We start from the raw sequence: 20,487 nt of genomic DNA, 5'->3' as shown, positions 1-20,487 counted from the left end.
AAAGTGTTTTATCAAACGTAAATAACCCAACGAGATTTAAATTAACTCTTCTAATAATGAAATACGGTTTATTAAATTTGATATTTTCACAATATCATGGTAGACGCCATTTGTCAGTACTCTTCTAATAAAAGACAGATTCGGTGCCAATTATTCTCGTTGTTTATTGTTTCAAACCGATAAGCCCCGAAGGTCTCGTGACGTCACACAGTCTGTTTGGTACTGAAGCAGTGTGGATAAACATATCATTAAAATATTTTTTTACTTCGCTATAATTAAACATGATTCGCTGAATGTTTCAATAAAGATGCCGTCTTGCCAAGCATTTAATTGTACTAACGAAAAGGGGAAGTGTACAAAAAGGTTTTTTGTTATCCCTGATCCTTCAAAAAGTGCAGATAAAAAAAACTTTGCAAACAATGGATCTCGAACTTGAAAAATGGTAAACTGCAAATAGAAAATTTTAAATATAACAGTAGCAAGGTTGTTTGTGAAGACCATTTCACGCCCTATTCATTCGAGAGAAACCTGGTCAAAGAATCTTTGAACTTCTTACCAAAAAGAAAATATTTGCGACAAAATGCAGTGCCGACAATTGTCAACACTGGAATGGACACCAGAAAAACACAGGAACGATCGACCAATTCTACACAATAACGTCGAGGTGCACAGGTTAGTAAATAATAAAATGCTCCGCAGGGCGCAGCTTGATACGACCGCAGAGGTCGAACCCTGAACAGTTGGGGCAAGTATGGACACAACATTCAAGCTTGATACAGCTCTGAATTTGGATTGTGATTAAATATTTGACACAGCATAGGTTTCTGACACAGATATATGTGGTCTAAGAACTTAAAAATTTTAAATTGGACATTCACCTATTATGGTCCAATATCCAAAATCTAAATACATGGTTAGATTCAGCATATCAAAGAACCCCAAGAATTCAATTTTTGATGAAATCAAACAAAGTTTAATTTTGGACCCTTTTGACCTCAATGTGGACAAAGTTGATAACGGGGCCCAAAAATCAAAAATCTAAATACATGGTTAGATTCAGCATATCAAAGAACCCATATATTCAATTTTTGTTGAAATCAAACAAAGTTTAATTTTGGACCCCGATTTGGACCAACTTGAAAACTGGGCCCATTATCAAAAATCTAAATACATGTTTAGATTCAGCATATCAAAGAACCCTAAAAATTCAATTTTTGTTAAAATCAAACTAAGTTTCATTTTGGACCCTTTGGACCTTAACGTAGACCAATTTGAAAACGGAACCAAAAATTAAGAATCTAAATACACGGTTAGATTCGGCATATCAAAGAACCCCAATAATACAATTTTTGATGAAATCAAACAAAGTTAAATTTTGGACCCTTTGGACCTCAATGTGGACCAATTTAAAAACGGGGCCCAAAATCCAAAAACTTAATACATGGTTAGATTCAGCATATTAAAGAACCCCAAGAATTCAAGAATAAAACCCCCTTGAAATTGATCAAGAAATAAGCAATTAATACGAAGTATCTTCTTTTGCACAATACTGTGCAATTGAATATTTCTTGCTATTGCGCAATACTGTACAATTGACAATTTCTCGCTATTGCGCAATATTGTGCTATTGGATATTTCTTGCTATTGCGCAATACTGTGCAATTGAAGATTTCTTGCTATTGCGCAATACTGTGCAATTGAAGATTTCTTGCTATTGTGCAATACTGTGCAATTGAAAATTTCTTGCTATTGCACAATACTTATTATATAATAATTTACACATCCTGTTTGGTGTGTATCTCCTACCATATCATTATTATTTGCTTTTAAATATTAATCAGAAATAACCAACTTAAAATGGGAAATTTTAAAAGAAATAAAAAAGGAAAAAAAGAAAAAAAAAGAAAAAAAAAATCCCCTCCCCATATTTTTTGAACCCCCTTATGATTTATCACCCCCAAACTCAATCCCAGCCTTCCCTTTGTGGTATGGTACCTTGCAGTACAATTTCAGAGAGATCTATACACTTGAACACAAGTTATTGTCTGGAAACTAGAAAAATGCTTATTTTTGGCCCCTTTTTGGCCCCCAATTCCTAAACGTTTCGGGCAATTACCCCCAAACTCAATTCCAGCTTTCCCTTTGTGATATGGAACCTTGTAGTACAATTTCAGAAATATCCAAACACTTACACACAAGTTATTGTCATGAAACTAGAAAAATGCTTGTTTTTTGCCCCTTTTTTGGCCCCTAATTCCTAAAATTTTGAGGCAATTACCCCCCAAAATCAATTACAGCCTTCCCTTTGTGATATGGAACCTTGTGGTACAATGTCAGAGAGATCTATATACTTACACACAAGTTATTGTCTGGAAGTTACAAAAATGCTTATTTTTGGCCCCTTTTTGGCCCTTAATTCCTTAACTGTTAATACCATAACCCCCAAAATCAATCCCAACCTTCCTTTCGTGGTATTGAACCTTATGGTAAAATTTCATGGAGATCCAGTCACTTAAACTAAAGTTAGAGTGCGAAAACCAATGTGTCTTCGGACGACGCCAGACGACGACGACGACAACGTCATACCAATATACGACCAAAAAATTTTTAATTTTTGCGGTCGTATAAAAATAATATTTAAAAAAAGAATCACTTGTACTTGGTTTTATCGTCATACACAAAATTAAAACTATTTCCACGTGTGCAGTAATGTGTGTGTAGTATCATACTATCAGGTTGTTTGAGGTCATTTTTAATATGCGTGTGATTGTATGGAAACATTAAAACACAAAATGTCCTTAAAATAATACAGACAGACGTATGTAAGAGCACAAATAGGTCAACATTCCAAAAAAAGATTTTGCACATTTATTATAATTAAATATAACACTTATCTTTTAAATTGCTTGTATCTTTTGTACATAAGGTATGAAATTACATACTATCAACTTCCTTGATGGTAAAACTATGTCCTAAGAGAATACCTGCGATATTAACACCTGTTGTAGTATCAAACACTACAATTTTATACATGTTTAAGGTGTAACTCACTGACCTAAATCCAACCTCAACAAAGCTTTGGATTATAGGGCCCAACCTCCATCTGGCTTATTTGAGTCAATAAAACTTTTGAAGTTTATACCCATAAATTAGTTTCCATGTATATCAAACACACTTATCAAGATTATTTGATGATAGAAAGACTTAGGTGGGGATAAATACTGAGGAGAATTTAATTTATATTTTACAGACTGCAACATATATCAACACAGATTATTCAAAGGTTTTTCACATGAAAAACATAGACATCTGATAAATGTGCACTAGATAATAAATCTCATAAAATAAGGGAAATATAAATAAATTCAAATGCATAGTTGAAACAGTTCGTTTATAACTGTACTTGATTTTCAATTTATTGAAAAGTGTTTAGGCTATACATTGTGTAGGTTTAGTTGAACTAATTAATATATAATACTGTGGATTCATTATTACTCGTTGGATACCAATTTTCGTAGGTTTCATGGGTACAGATGTACCACAAACTTAAATGTTCAATGATGGACAAGGTTAACACTTAATGCCCCCCCTCCACTACGGCTGGGGCATAAATATTGTTAAAAAACTCTTTATCTTAGTACCCCTTCTTTATACATATCACCTAAAGTTTTATTACTACTTTTGGTAGTGAAATACTGTAAATTCAGAAATTATTGCGAGGTTTTTATTAATGCGAATAATGCGACTGAGTATCGCAATAATAAGAACTCGCATTCTGATATCAAATACATATATCTGTATGTAACTCTTCCTAAAATCGCAATAATTAAACTCGCATTTTTGTTAATTCTTCAAAAATCGCAATAATAAATACACGCAATTATTTCTGAATTTACAGTACTGAAAAATATCTTTACTGTTATTCAAAACATGACTCTACTATAAACAATTTACAGTGAAATAAAATACTGAAATTTTTTTTTTTTTTAAATCTAAACCAATAATGAACATTAATCTGACAGATCAAAGACAATTTTGTATGTTGGGACAAGTGAAATAAATCACAGAGCAATGTTACAATAATGCATATATTGCAGTAACATAATCAAGGCACACAGGATAGAACTAGAGAAAAAAAGGCCTCAAAGTGTTCTACAGAACCCCGTCCAGAGGAGGATTTAGAGGGGGGAAAATGTGGTAGATTATATAGGGAATCACTGAAGCATGACTAGAGCGGGCCCTCTTTTAGGCAGTCAGTGCCCCCCTCTTATGATTTGATTGATTGTTGGTTGCTTAACATCCAGTGGAAAATATTTCATGCATATTCAGGACGACCCCCCTTTATGAAAATTTCTGGATACGGCACTGCCGTCAGTGTAAAGGTGTACAATAGACTGCTAAAACTAAGTCCATTTATCAGTTAAGCATAGAAAAATATAAAAGATTCAATTTTTTTCTTTCAGCTGATTTATATTGAACATGAAGCTTTCATCAAAACTTTCTCACATTTCATGAAGATTTAACAAACTTATTGATGTCTATAACTTTAATCCCAGACTGTATGTAAATGTTAACTAAAAGAAAGTCAATCCATTAGTAAAAAAAAAACATTACTGTCAAGCTGCTGAACAAATATGTAGTCATTCTGTTGGGTAGTAACTCAGAAAAGTGACAGAAATAATTTTGGATGAAGAATTGACAAGGTGAATGCAATTTAGTCTAACTCTAGGAGTGGGGGTTTAAAATCAATATCAGAGGTAATCTAGACTAACCTTCCATCCTTTTGTGCTGCCCCTCCTTCTGTTAAAGTTTTAATGAAAATTCCTAATTTTTCTACCCCAGAATCAGCTCCAACTCCCATTCCAATAATACTAAGTCCAAGGCCTTCTGGACCTGCAAAAAACAAACAAATGAGAACTCTGATATCTGATTCTTAATTTCATAATCAACAGGAACTCTTAATGTAACAAATGACTGTTCTAGTTTGACTATTTCAAATATAATCGTCTCTACCATGGTTTACATTTCTATTTTGTATATTTATTTTTTCCATTCATTTCTAAGGACAATTTCAAAAATGGTGTTGCATTATGGGAACACCACTTTTTTAGCGGTCTGACTGATCCTATCGTTATAAGGACATAGAGACCGAATATAATTCACAAGGAAGCTATATTTTAGAATTGGTCTATTACTTAGGTCTCATATTTTACTTGTAATGTTCAAATTAATCAATCACTGGAAAAATATGCAAATTTTCAAATACAGGTAGAGCAGATATGTTTTATCTCTGACAAAGGTACAAAAACATTTACATTCTTTTTAAGAAATTATAACTACGAGTTTATCTATCTATTCTTCAGTGTCAAATAACATATCTTTGAGATTTGCTGTGTATAGTAAAATGTATGAAATACATATTATTCTTAGCTTAGATCAAAAGAAATGATTTAATTTTCAATGAAAGGGGTTGCATCTATTTGCCCACTGTACAAAGTTTTTTTTTTTTTTCATGAGTTTGAAACTATAGCAAAAGAAATACTGACCCTTCATAAGGTCAACAGGAAATACATCCATCTTTTCCACCCTCTTTTCCAGTTCATATTCTGCAGAAGCCGCCACGGGATCTACATCTTCATTCCTCCTGTCGTATTCCTCTGTGGAAAATGTTGGAAATACCTGGAAATTTATTGAACATATTTTAACAGACATTTCTATCTGAGTATTAATATGTTGCCATGAACTGATAAAAACATTTAAAAACATGCAATTAGGATAATTTATTTTTAGCTTCCTTGATAAAAAAAAACAATATTGGTATTACTTCCTCTACATATCTATTTATTAACAATGCTAAATTCTAATGTTACCGAGTAAAAAAACTGACTTGTCTCCCTTTGACCAACAAATGACAAACAGTTGACATGAAAAGTAATTCCTGTATATTTGATGATCAGCAAATGCAAATAGCAAAATTTCCTCAAGGACCAGATATTTCATTTCGGAATTTCAAATAAGTTTTGAAATCTGCATGGTTCATTCTTGCTTAACATTGTGTTATGAAATCACAAATATATTATGCAATTATTGGCTGCCATAATTACCCAAATGGGTTGTTTTCTAGATTTAATTTCACAAAATTTAATTTCACTGACTGGTTTATCTTGTAATACTTGCCATAATTGGTTGTGTACTAAATCTAATTTTATTGGCTGGTTGACACTTTCCTAAATTCGCCATTTCAGAATCTAATGCTTTCTGGGTAATATTTTCAAACTATACCCCAAACGTGATTGGTTAAAAATTCATAAATAATGGAAATTTAACTAATGACGTGACGTTATTTTCATCTTGGGGAACGCACAATAAAATTACCCACAGGTCCTTTAGATTCTGAAACGGCTAATCGGTTGTTTACTGAATTTAATTTTACTTGCTGGTTGACACTTACCCTAATCGGTTGTTTACTGAATTTAATTTTACTGGCTGGTCGACACTTACCCTAATAGGTTGTTTACTGAATTTAATTTTACTGGCTGGATGGAAGAAGCATTCATCCACGTCAGAATCATCACTGCTACTCAGGCCAGATATTTCTAAATAATCTATTATTTCTTCTTTATCATAATCTGAAAGAAAAAATGAAATGAAATATTAAATAAATCAATATTTACCCGGATTTTCTGTCCAGTAAATTTTAAGGATTATATTGTTATATTGCTACATGAATTAATGGTATTTTCAATTTCAAATAAATAATAATTAAAATTTCCAGAGAAACACATATAATTATTAAAAACATTTTCATTCACATTGTTGTCTTGGACAGCAACTCTTCAAGAATTGCAGTGACACCATTTATGGTACCACTTTTACTACACCAGATCGGGATTTCGACAAAAAACATCTTTTCAGTAACGCCCGAGGCCAAATAAATATTTAAAATCTTAAATCCAAAATTACAAACACTGAAGCCAAATGTTTTTATTTAACAGAAGTTGGTAAAATAAGGTGCAGAATGATAAAATGATCCAGAGACATGTTTTATTTTGGCCTTTAAGTAACATGCCAATTTCCAACAATCAAATCTTCTACGGACAATAAGTAACTTGAAATATCTAAGTATAATAGAAATATCTGCCGTTATCAGAAATAAGCCAACGACAGCCAAAGCTTGACAGGTTGAGCAGATGTTTTTTTTTTAAGTTGAAGTCTTCAGTCTTTTTGTGTTGTTATGTTTGTGTCTCATTGTTGTACACATCTCCTCCATCTAATTCATTCTATATCTATCTTGGATGTCAAAGGCTGTCAATAAGAACAGATATTTGGCACTTACAATTGTTTCATACTTAATTACTGTTATAAGACATACAGATCCTAAAAGATTCCCAGAGATGTTTAGAGCTAACCATTCTTTAGAACACCAGTAGAAACAAAGATTCCCAGAGATGTTTAGAGCTCACCATTCTTTAGAACACCAGTAGAAACATTTGTTGACAGTTTACAGATACAATAAACATCTGTAGTTACTTTCATAATCAAAGTCAACATTATGTTTATGTATGTTACTTAATCAGAGTGAAATCGGCTGTTTTCTTTATCTTTTTCCTGTAATTGTTTCTTGTTTCAATGAGTGCAAGTCAATATGAATAAAAAGAGAAACCAACAAGCATGCACAGATTTCTGAATTAACAGTAGTCTTCAATAATAGTTATGCTAAGTGTCTATATACACATGTCAAGCTCTTATTTGCCTGGGTCTTACTTTAGACAAGGTGCAAATACATCAAACAAAGACTATATATTCGTTACAACATCTTGAGACAAAATTTAAAAGAACCTAATTTATTACAATAATGCACATGGTTTATTGTCTCTCAAAAAAATCTAGTCTATCATGTAGGATTTTTTTCTTTTTCATTAATCAAGACAACATTGTTTTAAAGTTGAGTTATTTACTCAACATATCAGCTGCTGAGAAAACAGTCTGTCGTTCCCAGGGAATGGTGGATATAAACATGAAAAAGGTACCAGAGGCTTAAGGACTAGGAAAGAACCATAAGAGAGACCCTTTTTAGACATTGTGTTGTCAATAACTAATTTAACAAGAAAGACAATAACTCAATTATATAAAATAAAAAAAGAATGTGTCCATAGTACATGGATGCCCCACTCGCACTATCATTTTCTATGTTCAGTGAACCGTGAAATTGGGGTCAAAACTCAAATTTGGCATTAAAATTAGAAAGATCATATCATAGGGAACATGTGTACTAAGTTTCAAGTTGATTGGACTTCAACTTCATCAAAAACTACCTTGACAAAAAACTTTAACCTGAATCGGGACAGACGAACGGATGGACGCTTGAACGGACTGATGCACAGACTAGAAAACATAATGCCCCTACTACTAGGTGTGGCATAATTACCTGCTATATCTGTTGTGTCGTTGAGTACGGTGTCTGGTTCCTCATGCCCATCTCCTGCTTCTCTTGGTGGGATCTCTTCTGTCAGAACTGGACTGGTTTCCTCCTTAACTTTATCTTCAACATAAACAGCAGCTCTACTTCTAGTGATAAAAAGTTAAACAGCTGTCAAACATAATATCTATAATTTATTCTTAGGGAATATCAAGTATCAATACACAAAAGTTAAGTTTCATATCATATCTATAATTAATTCCTCAGGAATATATTAAGTACTAACTGTAAAAAGTTATCAGTTGACTTTCTCCGTGAAAAGAACAATGTTGCTTAAATCAACGTCATTTGGGCGTTTGAGGATACAGTTGTCTTATAGGCATTCATACCATCTCACCTTATTTCCTTATTACCTAAAAATTAGGTTCCATATCATATCTATCATTAATTCCTTAGGAATATTTAGTTCTAACTGTGAAAGATTTCAGCCGACTTTCTCCCTGCAAAGAACAATGTTGCTTAAATCCACGTCATTTGGGCTTTTGTGGATAGTTGTCTCATAGGCATTCATACAATCTCTCCTTATTTCATATGACCTAAAAGTTAGGTTCCATATCATATCTATAATTAATTCCTCAGGAATATTTAGCACTAACTGTAAAAGTTATCAGTTGTCATTCTCTATGCAAAGAAACAATGCTGCTTAAATCCCTGTCATTTGGAAATTTGTGGACAGTTGTCTTATAGGCAATAATACCAAAACTTCATATTATCATGACTTACAAAAACATGTACAGAGATGAAATCACAAAATCATATAAGTCTGAAATGCATGGAATATTTATGATTTTTCATATAAATATCAGCTCATAAAACTGATTATCAAACTATAGACCTACATCACTGTATGAATGCTTTTTAATCTTGACTCACGTAGGTTACATCCTGCTGAAATAAACATCTAAAAATCTATTTCATCGTCTTTTTCTTAGGTGAAATTTTTTTAATTCTCTAACCTTTATTAGATGTAAAATTAATGGAATTCACTCATTACCAGGGGCAAGTAAGTTACCATCTGCCAATTGTATTATAGTATTTGTTAAAAAAACAACTTGAAACTGCTTCACTTATTTTATACATCTGTGCTGTGATGCACATCTTCATGAAATTGATGTATGTTCTTTTAATTATCTGCATGTGAATGTGCATCTGCTGCACCTTATTTACAAGAATTTTGAACTTCTGTATTAACAAATCGGAGAAGATCGAAACATCTCACTAAAATTTTTTTAATGGAAAACATTGTGTACTTTGGAAATCACAACTGGTAAATTCCAGTTTTTCTTCATTTTCTCAAAATTCCTTCTGCTAGGAAGGCTATTCTCCAGACAGACTCTCATACTTATATCCCACCCCCCTTTTCTCTAATCGTTTTGTAAAGAAATTCAATATCTTTTTTTTTTATTTCCCACAATTTTCTTTTGCTTGGAGTTTGTTTGCTACAAAGAAGGCTATCAAATATCTTTATCTAACTTTAGTCCTCCACTCCCTCTCCCCCCCCTTTTATCCCTCCTTACCCTCACCGAATTTCCACAATCATTACAAGCACATAACTATAAACATGTAAATGTGTATTCAGGTTAATATGACCAGACCAATGACTTCAACAACAGATGTTACATTCAAGTTGTTATCTTTATTGGTTTTCAGATACATCTTTTTATCTCAAAAACAATTTAAGGAGTTATTAATATATGTGTTGCTGGCATATGTTTCACTACAATTATAATGTAAGAATCCAATGAATGAATCATTGAATGACTTATGATTTGACTAATTGTCTGAATGATTTGATAATTGATTAATAATTGATATTCAATATCAGTCATCAACTATTTAAAGATGATTAGTAGATCAAGTTTGTGCAGCATATATTGTTCAGACAGAAGCCTGGTCTCTAGTCAAATATTTAGTACTTAATATATATAGCCCTTATGTGGATTTTACATGTTTCCATAAAGTTCAAATTGGATTTAACATACAGACCTGTCCAAAGTAAATATTCAATATCATATTCAATTTTTTGCTGAATGTTCAGTGACAAATATTTCATACATATACATATTCCACATGAAAACCAATTAACAATGAATCTGATAGCTAGTAAACCTTGTCAGGGTCAACTGACTTACAGGGCAGGAAATTTAGACAGACACCCTTTTTTAATTAAAAAAAATACTTTGTCCACTCACAATATTGTGTGAAAGTTATTAAAATCCAATTATTATTACAAGTGAAGTAGCAATAATATCGTACAACTGTTGAACATTGAAAGTTTTTTGAGGTTTTGAAAATGTATATATCCTATATCTTTGACAAGTCCAAAAATCTTTAAAATACAAAGGATGCTTTATTTCAGCACTTAGACTCAGACACTAAGACTCCGTGAGTTATTACTTTAGGGTACACAAGTCAATACTCGGTAGCTTTCATATCATGCAGTCAACCTTGTTGAAATCTTATTTACTTTTTACATCTATATTAAATCCAGTTTGTAAAAAGAAAGGGTCAGGGTTTATATGCGCAATAAAAAAAAATTGCAAAAAATTCCTCGAGGTACTGTTTTTCCATATTTTTTTAATTCCAATTTGCAACAAAATGACGGTCATGTGACCCTGAAATTATCAATTTGATTTCTTCTCTATTGATTAAATATACATTGGTTCTGAAAATATTCCCTATTGATTGTTTAAAACCTTGGTCCTAAAAATATGGTCTTCATTTTTACTTAATGCATTGCAACTTAAAATGCAATACTCCAAGAAACAGGTAATACTGGGCAATACTGGGTAATATGATTTTTCAAGCTTATTTATATACAAAATAGTAAAGACTTATTGTAGTTTAAAGCTAAATATATACATTCTATACAGACAACCATTGAGAGTCATTCGGACTCATTCCTGAAGATTGAAAACTCATATTTTTTCCTTATCTCCACTAATTCTATGTAGGCAGAATACAAGTTTCGCATATTTCGGAATACCTTGTTAGTTTTCAAGCTTTGTTTCAATAATCCAATTTGAAACTTTCAAAAAATACATTTCATGTAGTGTTTAAGTGAATTGTAACTTTTAATACAGTAGCTATACAATCATATTGCTAAATAAACACCTAAGGGGACAGGCCATGAACACTTATAGAAATCAAAAGGCTGATTATTGTTTTGTAAACAAATCTGTGTTATAATCTGAATAATTACTTATTAATTAGTGATGTACATAAACATATGCTTAACTTTGTAAACATTTTTAGTAATGAACAAAAAACATTTAAAAGTAATTTTCCTTACATACATGTATAATTGTTAATTAATTCTTAACATTAGTTATATTTATTAAAAAAATTTGTAAGGGTTCCGCGGAACCCAGTGTCTCGCCTACTTTTGCTGTTAATCACAGGCTCAACAAAAATGAGGAAAAAAATTAATAAAAATATTCCTGTCTATACTATCTTTTGATTGTAAGTAGCTTCTGTCCAAATTTGGTAAAAATCCAGGATAGTTTATGAATCTAATAAATGTTTTAAAAACATAAACTGCAGACTGTATGTAATGTTAACTGGAATAAAAACTAAGTCCATTTATAAGTAAAATACGGAAAAAATGAAACAAAATTTTAACAAAATTTCCTTCTAAATACTAGCTTTTAATCATAAACAAGCTTCTGTCCAAGTTTGGTACAAATCCAGGATAGTTTAAGAAAGTTGTTAAAATTTTAAAAACTTTTAACCACAGAGTGAATGTAATGTTAACTGGCATAAAAACTAAGTCCATTTATAAGTAAAATACAGAAAAAGGAATTTTTTTTTACAAAATTTACTTCTGGATACTATCTTATGATCATAAACAAGCTTCTTTCCAAGTTTGGTAGAAATCCAGGATAGTTTAAGAAAGTTGTTAAAATTTTTAAAACTTTAACCACAGAGTGAATATTTGTGGACGCCGCCGATGACGCCGACGGAATGTAGGATCGCTATGTCTCGCTTTTTCGACAAAAGTTGAAGGCTCGACAAAAACAAATTCAATTCTTTCAACTTTTAGTCAACACTTAGATCAATATAGACAGAATGGCGATAAGATAGATTTTAAGGAGGATTGTTAAGAAAAGCTTTGCAAATTTTTCTTATGTGTCTTCATGTACCCTTGCATTGTCTAAGAGTTGCTGGACCATTAATATTTTCTCAGATTTATACACTTTATATAAAGAGTCTCAAACAATATGAACAAGTGCACATGTAAATCAAAATAGTAAATCTTATTTTTATAAAAATCTTTAATGTATTGCATTTATGATCAATTCTCTTTAAAATTCATACCAGTATTTCATATTACCCAGTATTGCCCAGTATTACCTGGTAAAACCCAGGTTTTCCCAGTATTTCCCACTGGGCTGACCAATACTCATAAAACCTGGGTTTTTGCCAACCCTGTAATTGCAGTGATGAAAGAACACAAATTCCAAAGAAGACAATTCCAATTTCAGGTACAATTTACCATGTACTCAATACAACATATATTGCTAAGTCTTTAATCGGTTATTGGAAAATTCCATTGAAATAAGAACAAATTCTAAAGAAGACAATTCCAATTTCATGTGCAATTTACTACATACTCAATACAACATATTGTTAAGTCTTTAATCAGTTATTGGAAAATTCCAGTGAAGTAAGAACAAATTCCAAAGAAGACAATTCCAATTTCATGTGCAATTTACCTGTCAAGTTTTAAGAAATCCAATGTTACCTACCTGACAACTTCTATAAAATCCTTCCTCAGTAAAAATACCATGTTGTAAAGTCTCTCATAAATAGTGAGAAGGAACTGACATCAGAAACAAACATCCTACACCACTTAATACCACATTCTCCTTTGCCAATTAGTTCTATAGTTTATTATATAGAAATATATGATGTGAAAGTCGGTAGAATTCCAAAGAAGTCTTGAAAGTTATCCAAACTAACCAAATTTATTATTTAGAATCATATGATGAGATGGTCTGTTACGAACTCTGTAGAAGTCTTGAAAATTATCCAGAAATGTTCCAAAATAAACCAATAGCAGTAAAACAACAAAAACAAAATTTCACAAACTACATGTAGATAAATGTATGTGAACTTTTTAAATCTTACTGTTTTTCCCTTCACGATACTGTTCAGAACTTAATTTAATTCCTCAGATTCCTTACCAATCCAAATCAGACTGTGAATAAGGCAGATACTATAAGTAGTGAATATTGCAAGCACATTTAAATGATGGGAACGCGAAACTACAATGTATGCATTTATCATTACAAACATCTAAGTCAAGTTTTTACATGGTAAATCGGTGATCTGCACAATATAGATACATATAATTAGCTACAAACAACAGACTAAAACCACAATTAACTAACTCAATACACACAGACACATAAATGTTCCTCAACACTCAGACAAAAGATTTGAATAATTAATTCCTTCAGTAAACTTCAAAGCAGTCAAAATCGAAATAAAATTTTCAATTAGACTTTGATGTAACCTAACAAACAAATAATGTGTGTTTCTTGTTGTTTTGTAAACAGAATGACCACAATGTACAAACAGTCCAACTTTAATAATGAGGCTATTCACATCCAGTTTTTGCCTCAGCCAAAATTTTAATTGGCCTCCTCAAGGTGCAAATTCTTAGGAAAAACAAATGTAATTTTTACATATGAATGACTCACTAAAAATGCCATTTTAGGTTGACTGGGTGATATGACCTCTCTTATCTTTAAAAGTAATGACTTTTTGCAGATTTATCAGCATATCACTTTCTATAGGTAGCTACCAGAACAGTTAATGAACATTTAATCTGTTCCTACCTCGTTCCTGCATTTACATGCTAACAAATCTTTTCGTGAATTTAATTCCAACATCAGTAGTGTTGTTGTGTACTATAATCTACTTAAATTATGAAACTTGGTTTTAGATTAGGAGTTTTATATCAGCTACAAGAGTCTGTTACAACTCTGACATGCATATGTCTGAATATTTAGCTTTTTCTGAAACTCAATCACAGACAATAAGTTTTTTGGTCAACACTCCAAGAATTAAAACAAACCAGGAATGAAGAGCCAAAGATTAACTAATTAAGCTTACATAAAATTAACAGACTGTGTTATGTGATAAAATACCCCCCCCACCCCCCAAAAAAAAATGCAGAATGCGTCTATGGGCCACAGATGCCCCGTGAAGACCATTTTGTGATTATAAGCATTGTGTATAAGTTTCATAACATTTGGCTGAGGCAAACTCACTAAAGTTATAGAATGGAAACGACAGATTTAGCTATTTTTCCATTTATAAAGGGCATAACTCAAGAACGGTAAAATTGACGCCACCCAATTTCAAACTTGATCTGTGTTTTGTGGTAATCAGCATTGTGTATAAGTTTCAAAACATTTGGTTGTGGCAAACTAAAGTTAGAGAACGGAAACAAAAAATTCAGCAATTTTTATGTTTATAAAGGAGCATAACTTATGAATGCTAAAAGTAACGCCCCCAAATTTTGAATTTGATCTGTGTTTTGTGGTAATAAGCATTGCATATAAGTTTTATAACATTTGGTTGTGGCAAACTAAAGTTAGAAACGGAAACCAATTTTGGGGACGTACGCGACGGACGGACAATGAAGGGTAACAAATAATGCCCCTCCGCATAAAAAACAACAAAAAAAAACATATTGAAATGTCTTTACTGGGACCACCCAGATGGTTACTTTTACAATCTCTAAAAGTGAAGGTGAATTTTTTATCACATGGTATTTTTAGAGCAGATAATAAGTGATGCACTTTATTATCAACAGGTACATCTTGTTTTTCTCGCATCCTGTCCAAAACCTAATGTACTAGTGAATTAATCCAAAATTAATCCCTTCCTGTCTTAACACACTTAGAATATAAATGATTAAAAATAAAGTCTTTTATTTGGTCATTTTATCATTTAAATTGCAAGTGGTTTTTTTTTTTTTAAATTATAAACATATTAATTGTAGCTGAAGCATGCAAAATGTTCATGTTTCAAATTTCAAACACAAAAAGTGTTTGCTTGTTTGCTTAGCCTAAAACCAATCATAATAATTATATATATGCTTTCTCCTTATCTTGCCAATTTCCTATGAGTTTAACATGAACCAGCTAATTATGAACTTCCTCCTAATGGAGCCTCTTTCCTGCACTAATTAGGGAGGAAACATGAACATTTTTATTATCATTCACTTTTCAATGGGGTAATGCAAAGGGTTTTATGCCAGAAGCCTCAAAGGAAGATAATTCTGAACTCAAAACATTTTTTCAATTGAAATTTTGGAAATTTATTCATTTGACATACAGATGATTCTTTTCTTCTGACCAATGCCTATTTTCAAAATTAAATTTACCCTATAGCTAATATCCTTTTCTTTTTACCTTGGTAAGATGCTATTTTCTCAATTACTAGTAATGTACATGCACAAATCTTTATCATATAGAGAAATCTAAAATCAAATTCATTTTAAGAAGTTCTCCAATTCTCAACTCTCCCAACAAAAAAAAATATAATAGCAAAAAAACCTGGATGGAAGGGGAATAACTCATATTTATTTTGAGATTTTGCTGTCAAATGTTTCTTGATTTTATGTGCCCCATCTGTCATGTGTCTGAGCATGATATTTAAAATGTATTTAAAAAGGATAATTAAACAATCTCTTTTTCACTAATACATGTACATTGTTTTGGAAGCATCACGTGTGTCAACTTTAATCCCTTTAGTTTACCTACAATGTTTATACATATGCAACTCTTTGCATATAAACAAACCTACATTTGTATATAATTAATTTGGGTTCAAGCCTGTTCAAACAGATTATATCTAAAGGACCTCTATATAAATGTAATTAAATTTGACCATAAAAAGTTCTAACTATCATACACTGTATACAAGTAATTAAAGTTTAAAACTACATTGACAATGAGGCTTTATAGATGTGTGGGCACTACGTCTATATATTATCTACATGTTGGGTAAAACGTACAGTTAAATTTGTACATACAAGGTGCCAATTAATTTCTATTCTGTAAACCCCACCTAGACCCTCTTAAACACTTAAAACTCAATAAAAGTGAAAAGGTGTCAAAAAAATATATATATAACAAAATTAATAAAAGATAATAACATTTTCAATTCATCCCACTGAATTCTTAAAATCAGGCGATGAGTTAGAATTGATAAAATTCATATCTTATATATATATATATGTCAAAGTTAAACTTGTTTCTAAATTCTATATTTGACTGCTAAGTTTAATTGTACTTTTCCATTGTTATCATTTTAAAATTTATATTGATATTTTCATCATATCTTAAATCTATCAATTTATTGCTGATTTAAATAAAATTCATCTCCTTATTTTTATCATGCATATGAAACATTCCAATGTGCAAATTACAATATATTATATTTCTATGGCCTACAGGCATATATACATGTATGCCACCTTAATAAGTTATGCTGTTGCTTGAAAAATGAAGCCTACATATATATATGTATTGTGCTTAACAATTCATTATTACTATTTCTAATATTAAATAGTCAGTTGAACAATTTCTTTTTGCTTGATGTTGGAATTATGGTAATTTGAATTGCCCTCCAATAAAACATTTAAACACTAGACCACAGAAAACATACTTTGCATAAATGAAAACCTTGTATGTACTGTAATACTGTTGACTACTAAATACAAAATGATAGGAGTGTCACTTTTACCTGTATAAATCTCTTGGCTTGCTGTTAAGATAAAAGTACCTATTGTTATAGCCTTACACAATTCAATCCTATATTTTGTAAAATTACATAAATAGCAAATCTAAGGCTGTTATTTTGCATGTTCCAAAAGTTAATGAGCTGTATATATTTGGTTCTGTTCATAATGATATTGCTCAAGCTTTATATGTTAATTGGTTATGTGGTCTGAACCTTGCTAGTGGGTTTTTCTTTTTATCTTTTCTTTGGTTGATTCATTTAAATGTAGGAGTCAAGTAGAACAATAACGATAACAAAAACCATGGCAATCATATAGATGATAAAATGATTACATTTTTAGTAAAAAAAACACGGAAATAATTCGCTTCAAAGTCTGATAAAATCCCTATAGGTTATTTAATTATGAAAAAGTTTTTAAATATATTTTCAAAATTAACTGAGAAAATACTAATATGGGCCATTAAATGTTTCAGTAAAGGAAAATCTTGACTCCCAAAAATTTGTGACTTTTTAATCTCTGTACTAAGTCTTGTCCGTGTGATTTGGTACTTTCAGAAAATACCAATCTATCATGGTAACATCTTAAGGAAAAGCCTGCTACACATTTGTATATTAACATCCTCAGGAATACAATTATATATGTATAACATTACTTCCTATTAGGTGACAAGATAAAAACTTCATTTAAATTTCATGTTGACACAGGTGATTATTACCTGTGGAGGTGATTTACAGGTAGACATCAAAAGAAGTTATATAACCTAATATCTTTATCATTTCAATACACAAAAGAACAACCTGACAATTTGATAAAAAATAACCACAACATTGTCCCACATCTGATTCTTATGTATAAGTCATTTAACTACAACTTTTATTTTTTGTCGACTTGAAAAGAAGAATGTAAAAACAAAAAATATGGCAGCTGTAGAAGACAATTGCAAGAGACCATGGGCTAAAATAATGTAAATAATTACCCAAGCCACTATCAGACAGATTAAAATGACCTCTACAAATATTTACAAAACTTATTATAGTTCAAAAACAATTTCCTATTTTCAATTTACATGTACTTAAACAACTAGGTGAAATATTAGACTAGAGTCTAATGTTCATATACATGTAAATGTAGATATTACACATGTACTTTTTTTGAGTGAAAAAAATTATAATTTAATTCTCCTCTAGATCTATGAACATGATAAAGCTGGTAAAATTTTAGACTTTTCAACATGCCGGATTTTGGGGTTAAATCTAAATTTTAACTGTCCAAAGTGGAGAAAAAATATAATTTATAAGCATACAGATCTAGAGGCAGAATAAAGTTTCTCCCATAAATTTTACAGTAATTGACAGTCTTCCTTTTTCAAAACTCCCATGATTGAATATGACAACAATGATGCAGTTACCAAAAAATCTCCCAATTACATGTATGTCCCGTGGTAATGAATTTAATTAGCTACAACATGTACATTTGTACCCATCAAAGCATTGTATTTTTTTTTTAATTAACTGTTTCTCAAAGGCTACAATTCAACCCACATGTGGTTCAAACTATATCATGTATACTGAAGATTAGAAACCATCTGGCTGAGTGCTGTATTAGTGCCTAATATCAGGAGAATATTTTATATTTCTAATCTAAATGTGTTCTCTAACTAGCAATTCACTCATGAAATATCTCTTTGTCTACAGGTTTATCAGAATCTTTTTCAAATGGTACATACAGTTGTACCTCGTTGTGTCGAACTCGGTTGTGTCGAAAGTTCGGATGAGTCGAAGTAATTTCTCAGTCCCCGTAAAATTCCCGTTTGATCAATGCATAATTACCTCTGATGATTCGAAACTCGGTTGATTCGAGTACTCGGTTAAGTCGAGTAAATTTTATAGTCCCGTCGATGTAAAATTCATGTAAATTGACCCCGATGACTCGAAGTTCGAAAGTAAGAATTTTCAAAAGACGCAGACCTAATGATAAAAATTCAAATCGGATGTATTTCTTATGTAACTTAATCATTTTCCAAAGAGATTAAAGCTGAGTAAACATACTTGTTTGTATAACAGTTAAAATGACATGTTTATGGTGACCGGTAATTAACACCTTTGGTTGATCGTTCAAGCGGAATGTTAGTGTGTTGAACATTTTTCACATCAGATAAAAACAAAACGAATTTAAATGACCCAAGCCGAGATTAAATGAATCTTTAGATTTAAAACTCATTAATTACAATAAATAAAAGGATTAGGACAATTATGATCAATTCACTATAATTTAATGTAAAGCAGACGACCTCTGGCTCATCAGAGACCTTCATTTGTGCATGATTTGTATCTGTACTTGTGTGTTTAATTATCATGAAGAACCAAAAATGGAGATTGAATACACAATCATAAAGTGTGATATCGAAAAAAAGGCACACAAATCATATCGTATTTCATGCATTCCAAATTTATGACGACACACTCGACCTCGGATGAGTCGAACCTCAAATGTGTCGAATACTTGGGTCCGGTCCCTTCGACTTCGACACAACGAGGTTCGACTGTATATTAGAGGTCGATGGTTTTGGAAATTTTGCATTGTATTGAAAACAGGGAGTAAGTGGCCCGAGAACACAGTTATTTCGTAGTGCATTTCTTTCAGACAATAAATTCAAATTAAAAAAATCGCACCTGCTCTATCTCAAAAAGATTTTTACAGTGTAGTGTACTACTATTGATACAAATAATATCAAAATTATAGAAACTTCTACCAGCTCTAACTCAAAATATTGACAATTCTGTGTTAAGGGGGGCTAAAATTCAGTTTGACAGCTTCAGACATTCTAATTTTTGACCTTTTTTAAATGGACCAAATCACTACTTAACATAAAGATTCAGCACCCAAATTTTTTTTAACATGTAATTTCATCCCCTTACTTAATATTTCATGCATAAAATATCAAGAAATAAATTGGGAAAGTGTATCAAAAAAAAATGCAAGTTATACACTGTTCACACTAGGGACTATATTCGTAGACAACGAAAACCATAGGACGATAACTGTGTCCTTGGACCAAGTCACGCACAATATCATCAGAATTCACAATCACATTGAAAAATGACAATCCATAGCAATTCTGAACTCAATAATTACAATGTCTGTCTGTACTACATTTTTGGCAATAATTGGTTATCACAGTCATAAAATGTACCAGTAACTTACTCTGGATTCATATGTAAATAACTTATTTAGATATACATGTAGA

The 20,487-nt window shown here is 31.4% G+C and overlaps 1 protein-coding gene across 4 annotated transcripts in view; it reads right to left on the bottom strand.

Annotated features, from left to right (window-relative positions):
* LOC127717874 (neurabin-1-like) overlaps positions 1–20,487 on the bottom strand; it is a 68,072-nt gene that overhangs the window by 34,071 nt on the left and 13,514 nt on the right. For 2 of the 4 annotated variants that reach the window (XM_052223731.1, XM_052223734.1), the window contains exons 4-8: positions 17,243–17,263; positions 8,429–8,568; positions 6,502–6,629; positions 5,547–5,679; positions 4,773–4,893 (exon numbers count right to left, since the gene is read on the bottom strand). In XM_052223731.1, coding sequence (XP_052079691.1) covers positions 4,773–4,893; positions 5,547–5,679; positions 6,502–6,629; positions 8,429–8,568; positions 17,243–17,263 — 543 coding nt within the window. Of the gene's footprint in view, positions 1–4,772; positions 4,894–5,546; positions 5,680–6,501; positions 6,630–8,428; positions 8,569–13,227; positions 13,362–17,242; positions 17,264–20,487 lie in introns of those variants that run through there. The other 2 variants (XM_052223735.1, XM_052223732.1) reach the window with 2 other exon arrangements.

Source organism: Mytilus californianus, unplaced genomic scaffold (genome assembly GCF_021869535.1).
Source record: "Mytilus californianus isolate M0D057914Y unplaced genomic scaffold, xbMytCali1.0.p SCAF_10, whole genome shotgun sequence".
Classification (NCBI taxonomy): Eukaryota; Metazoa; Mollusca; class Bivalvia; order Mytilida; family Mytilidae; genus Mytilus; species Mytilus californianus.
Note: the sequence above shows the minus strand (reverse complement) of the source record. Positions and strands in the feature narration are given on the sequence as shown.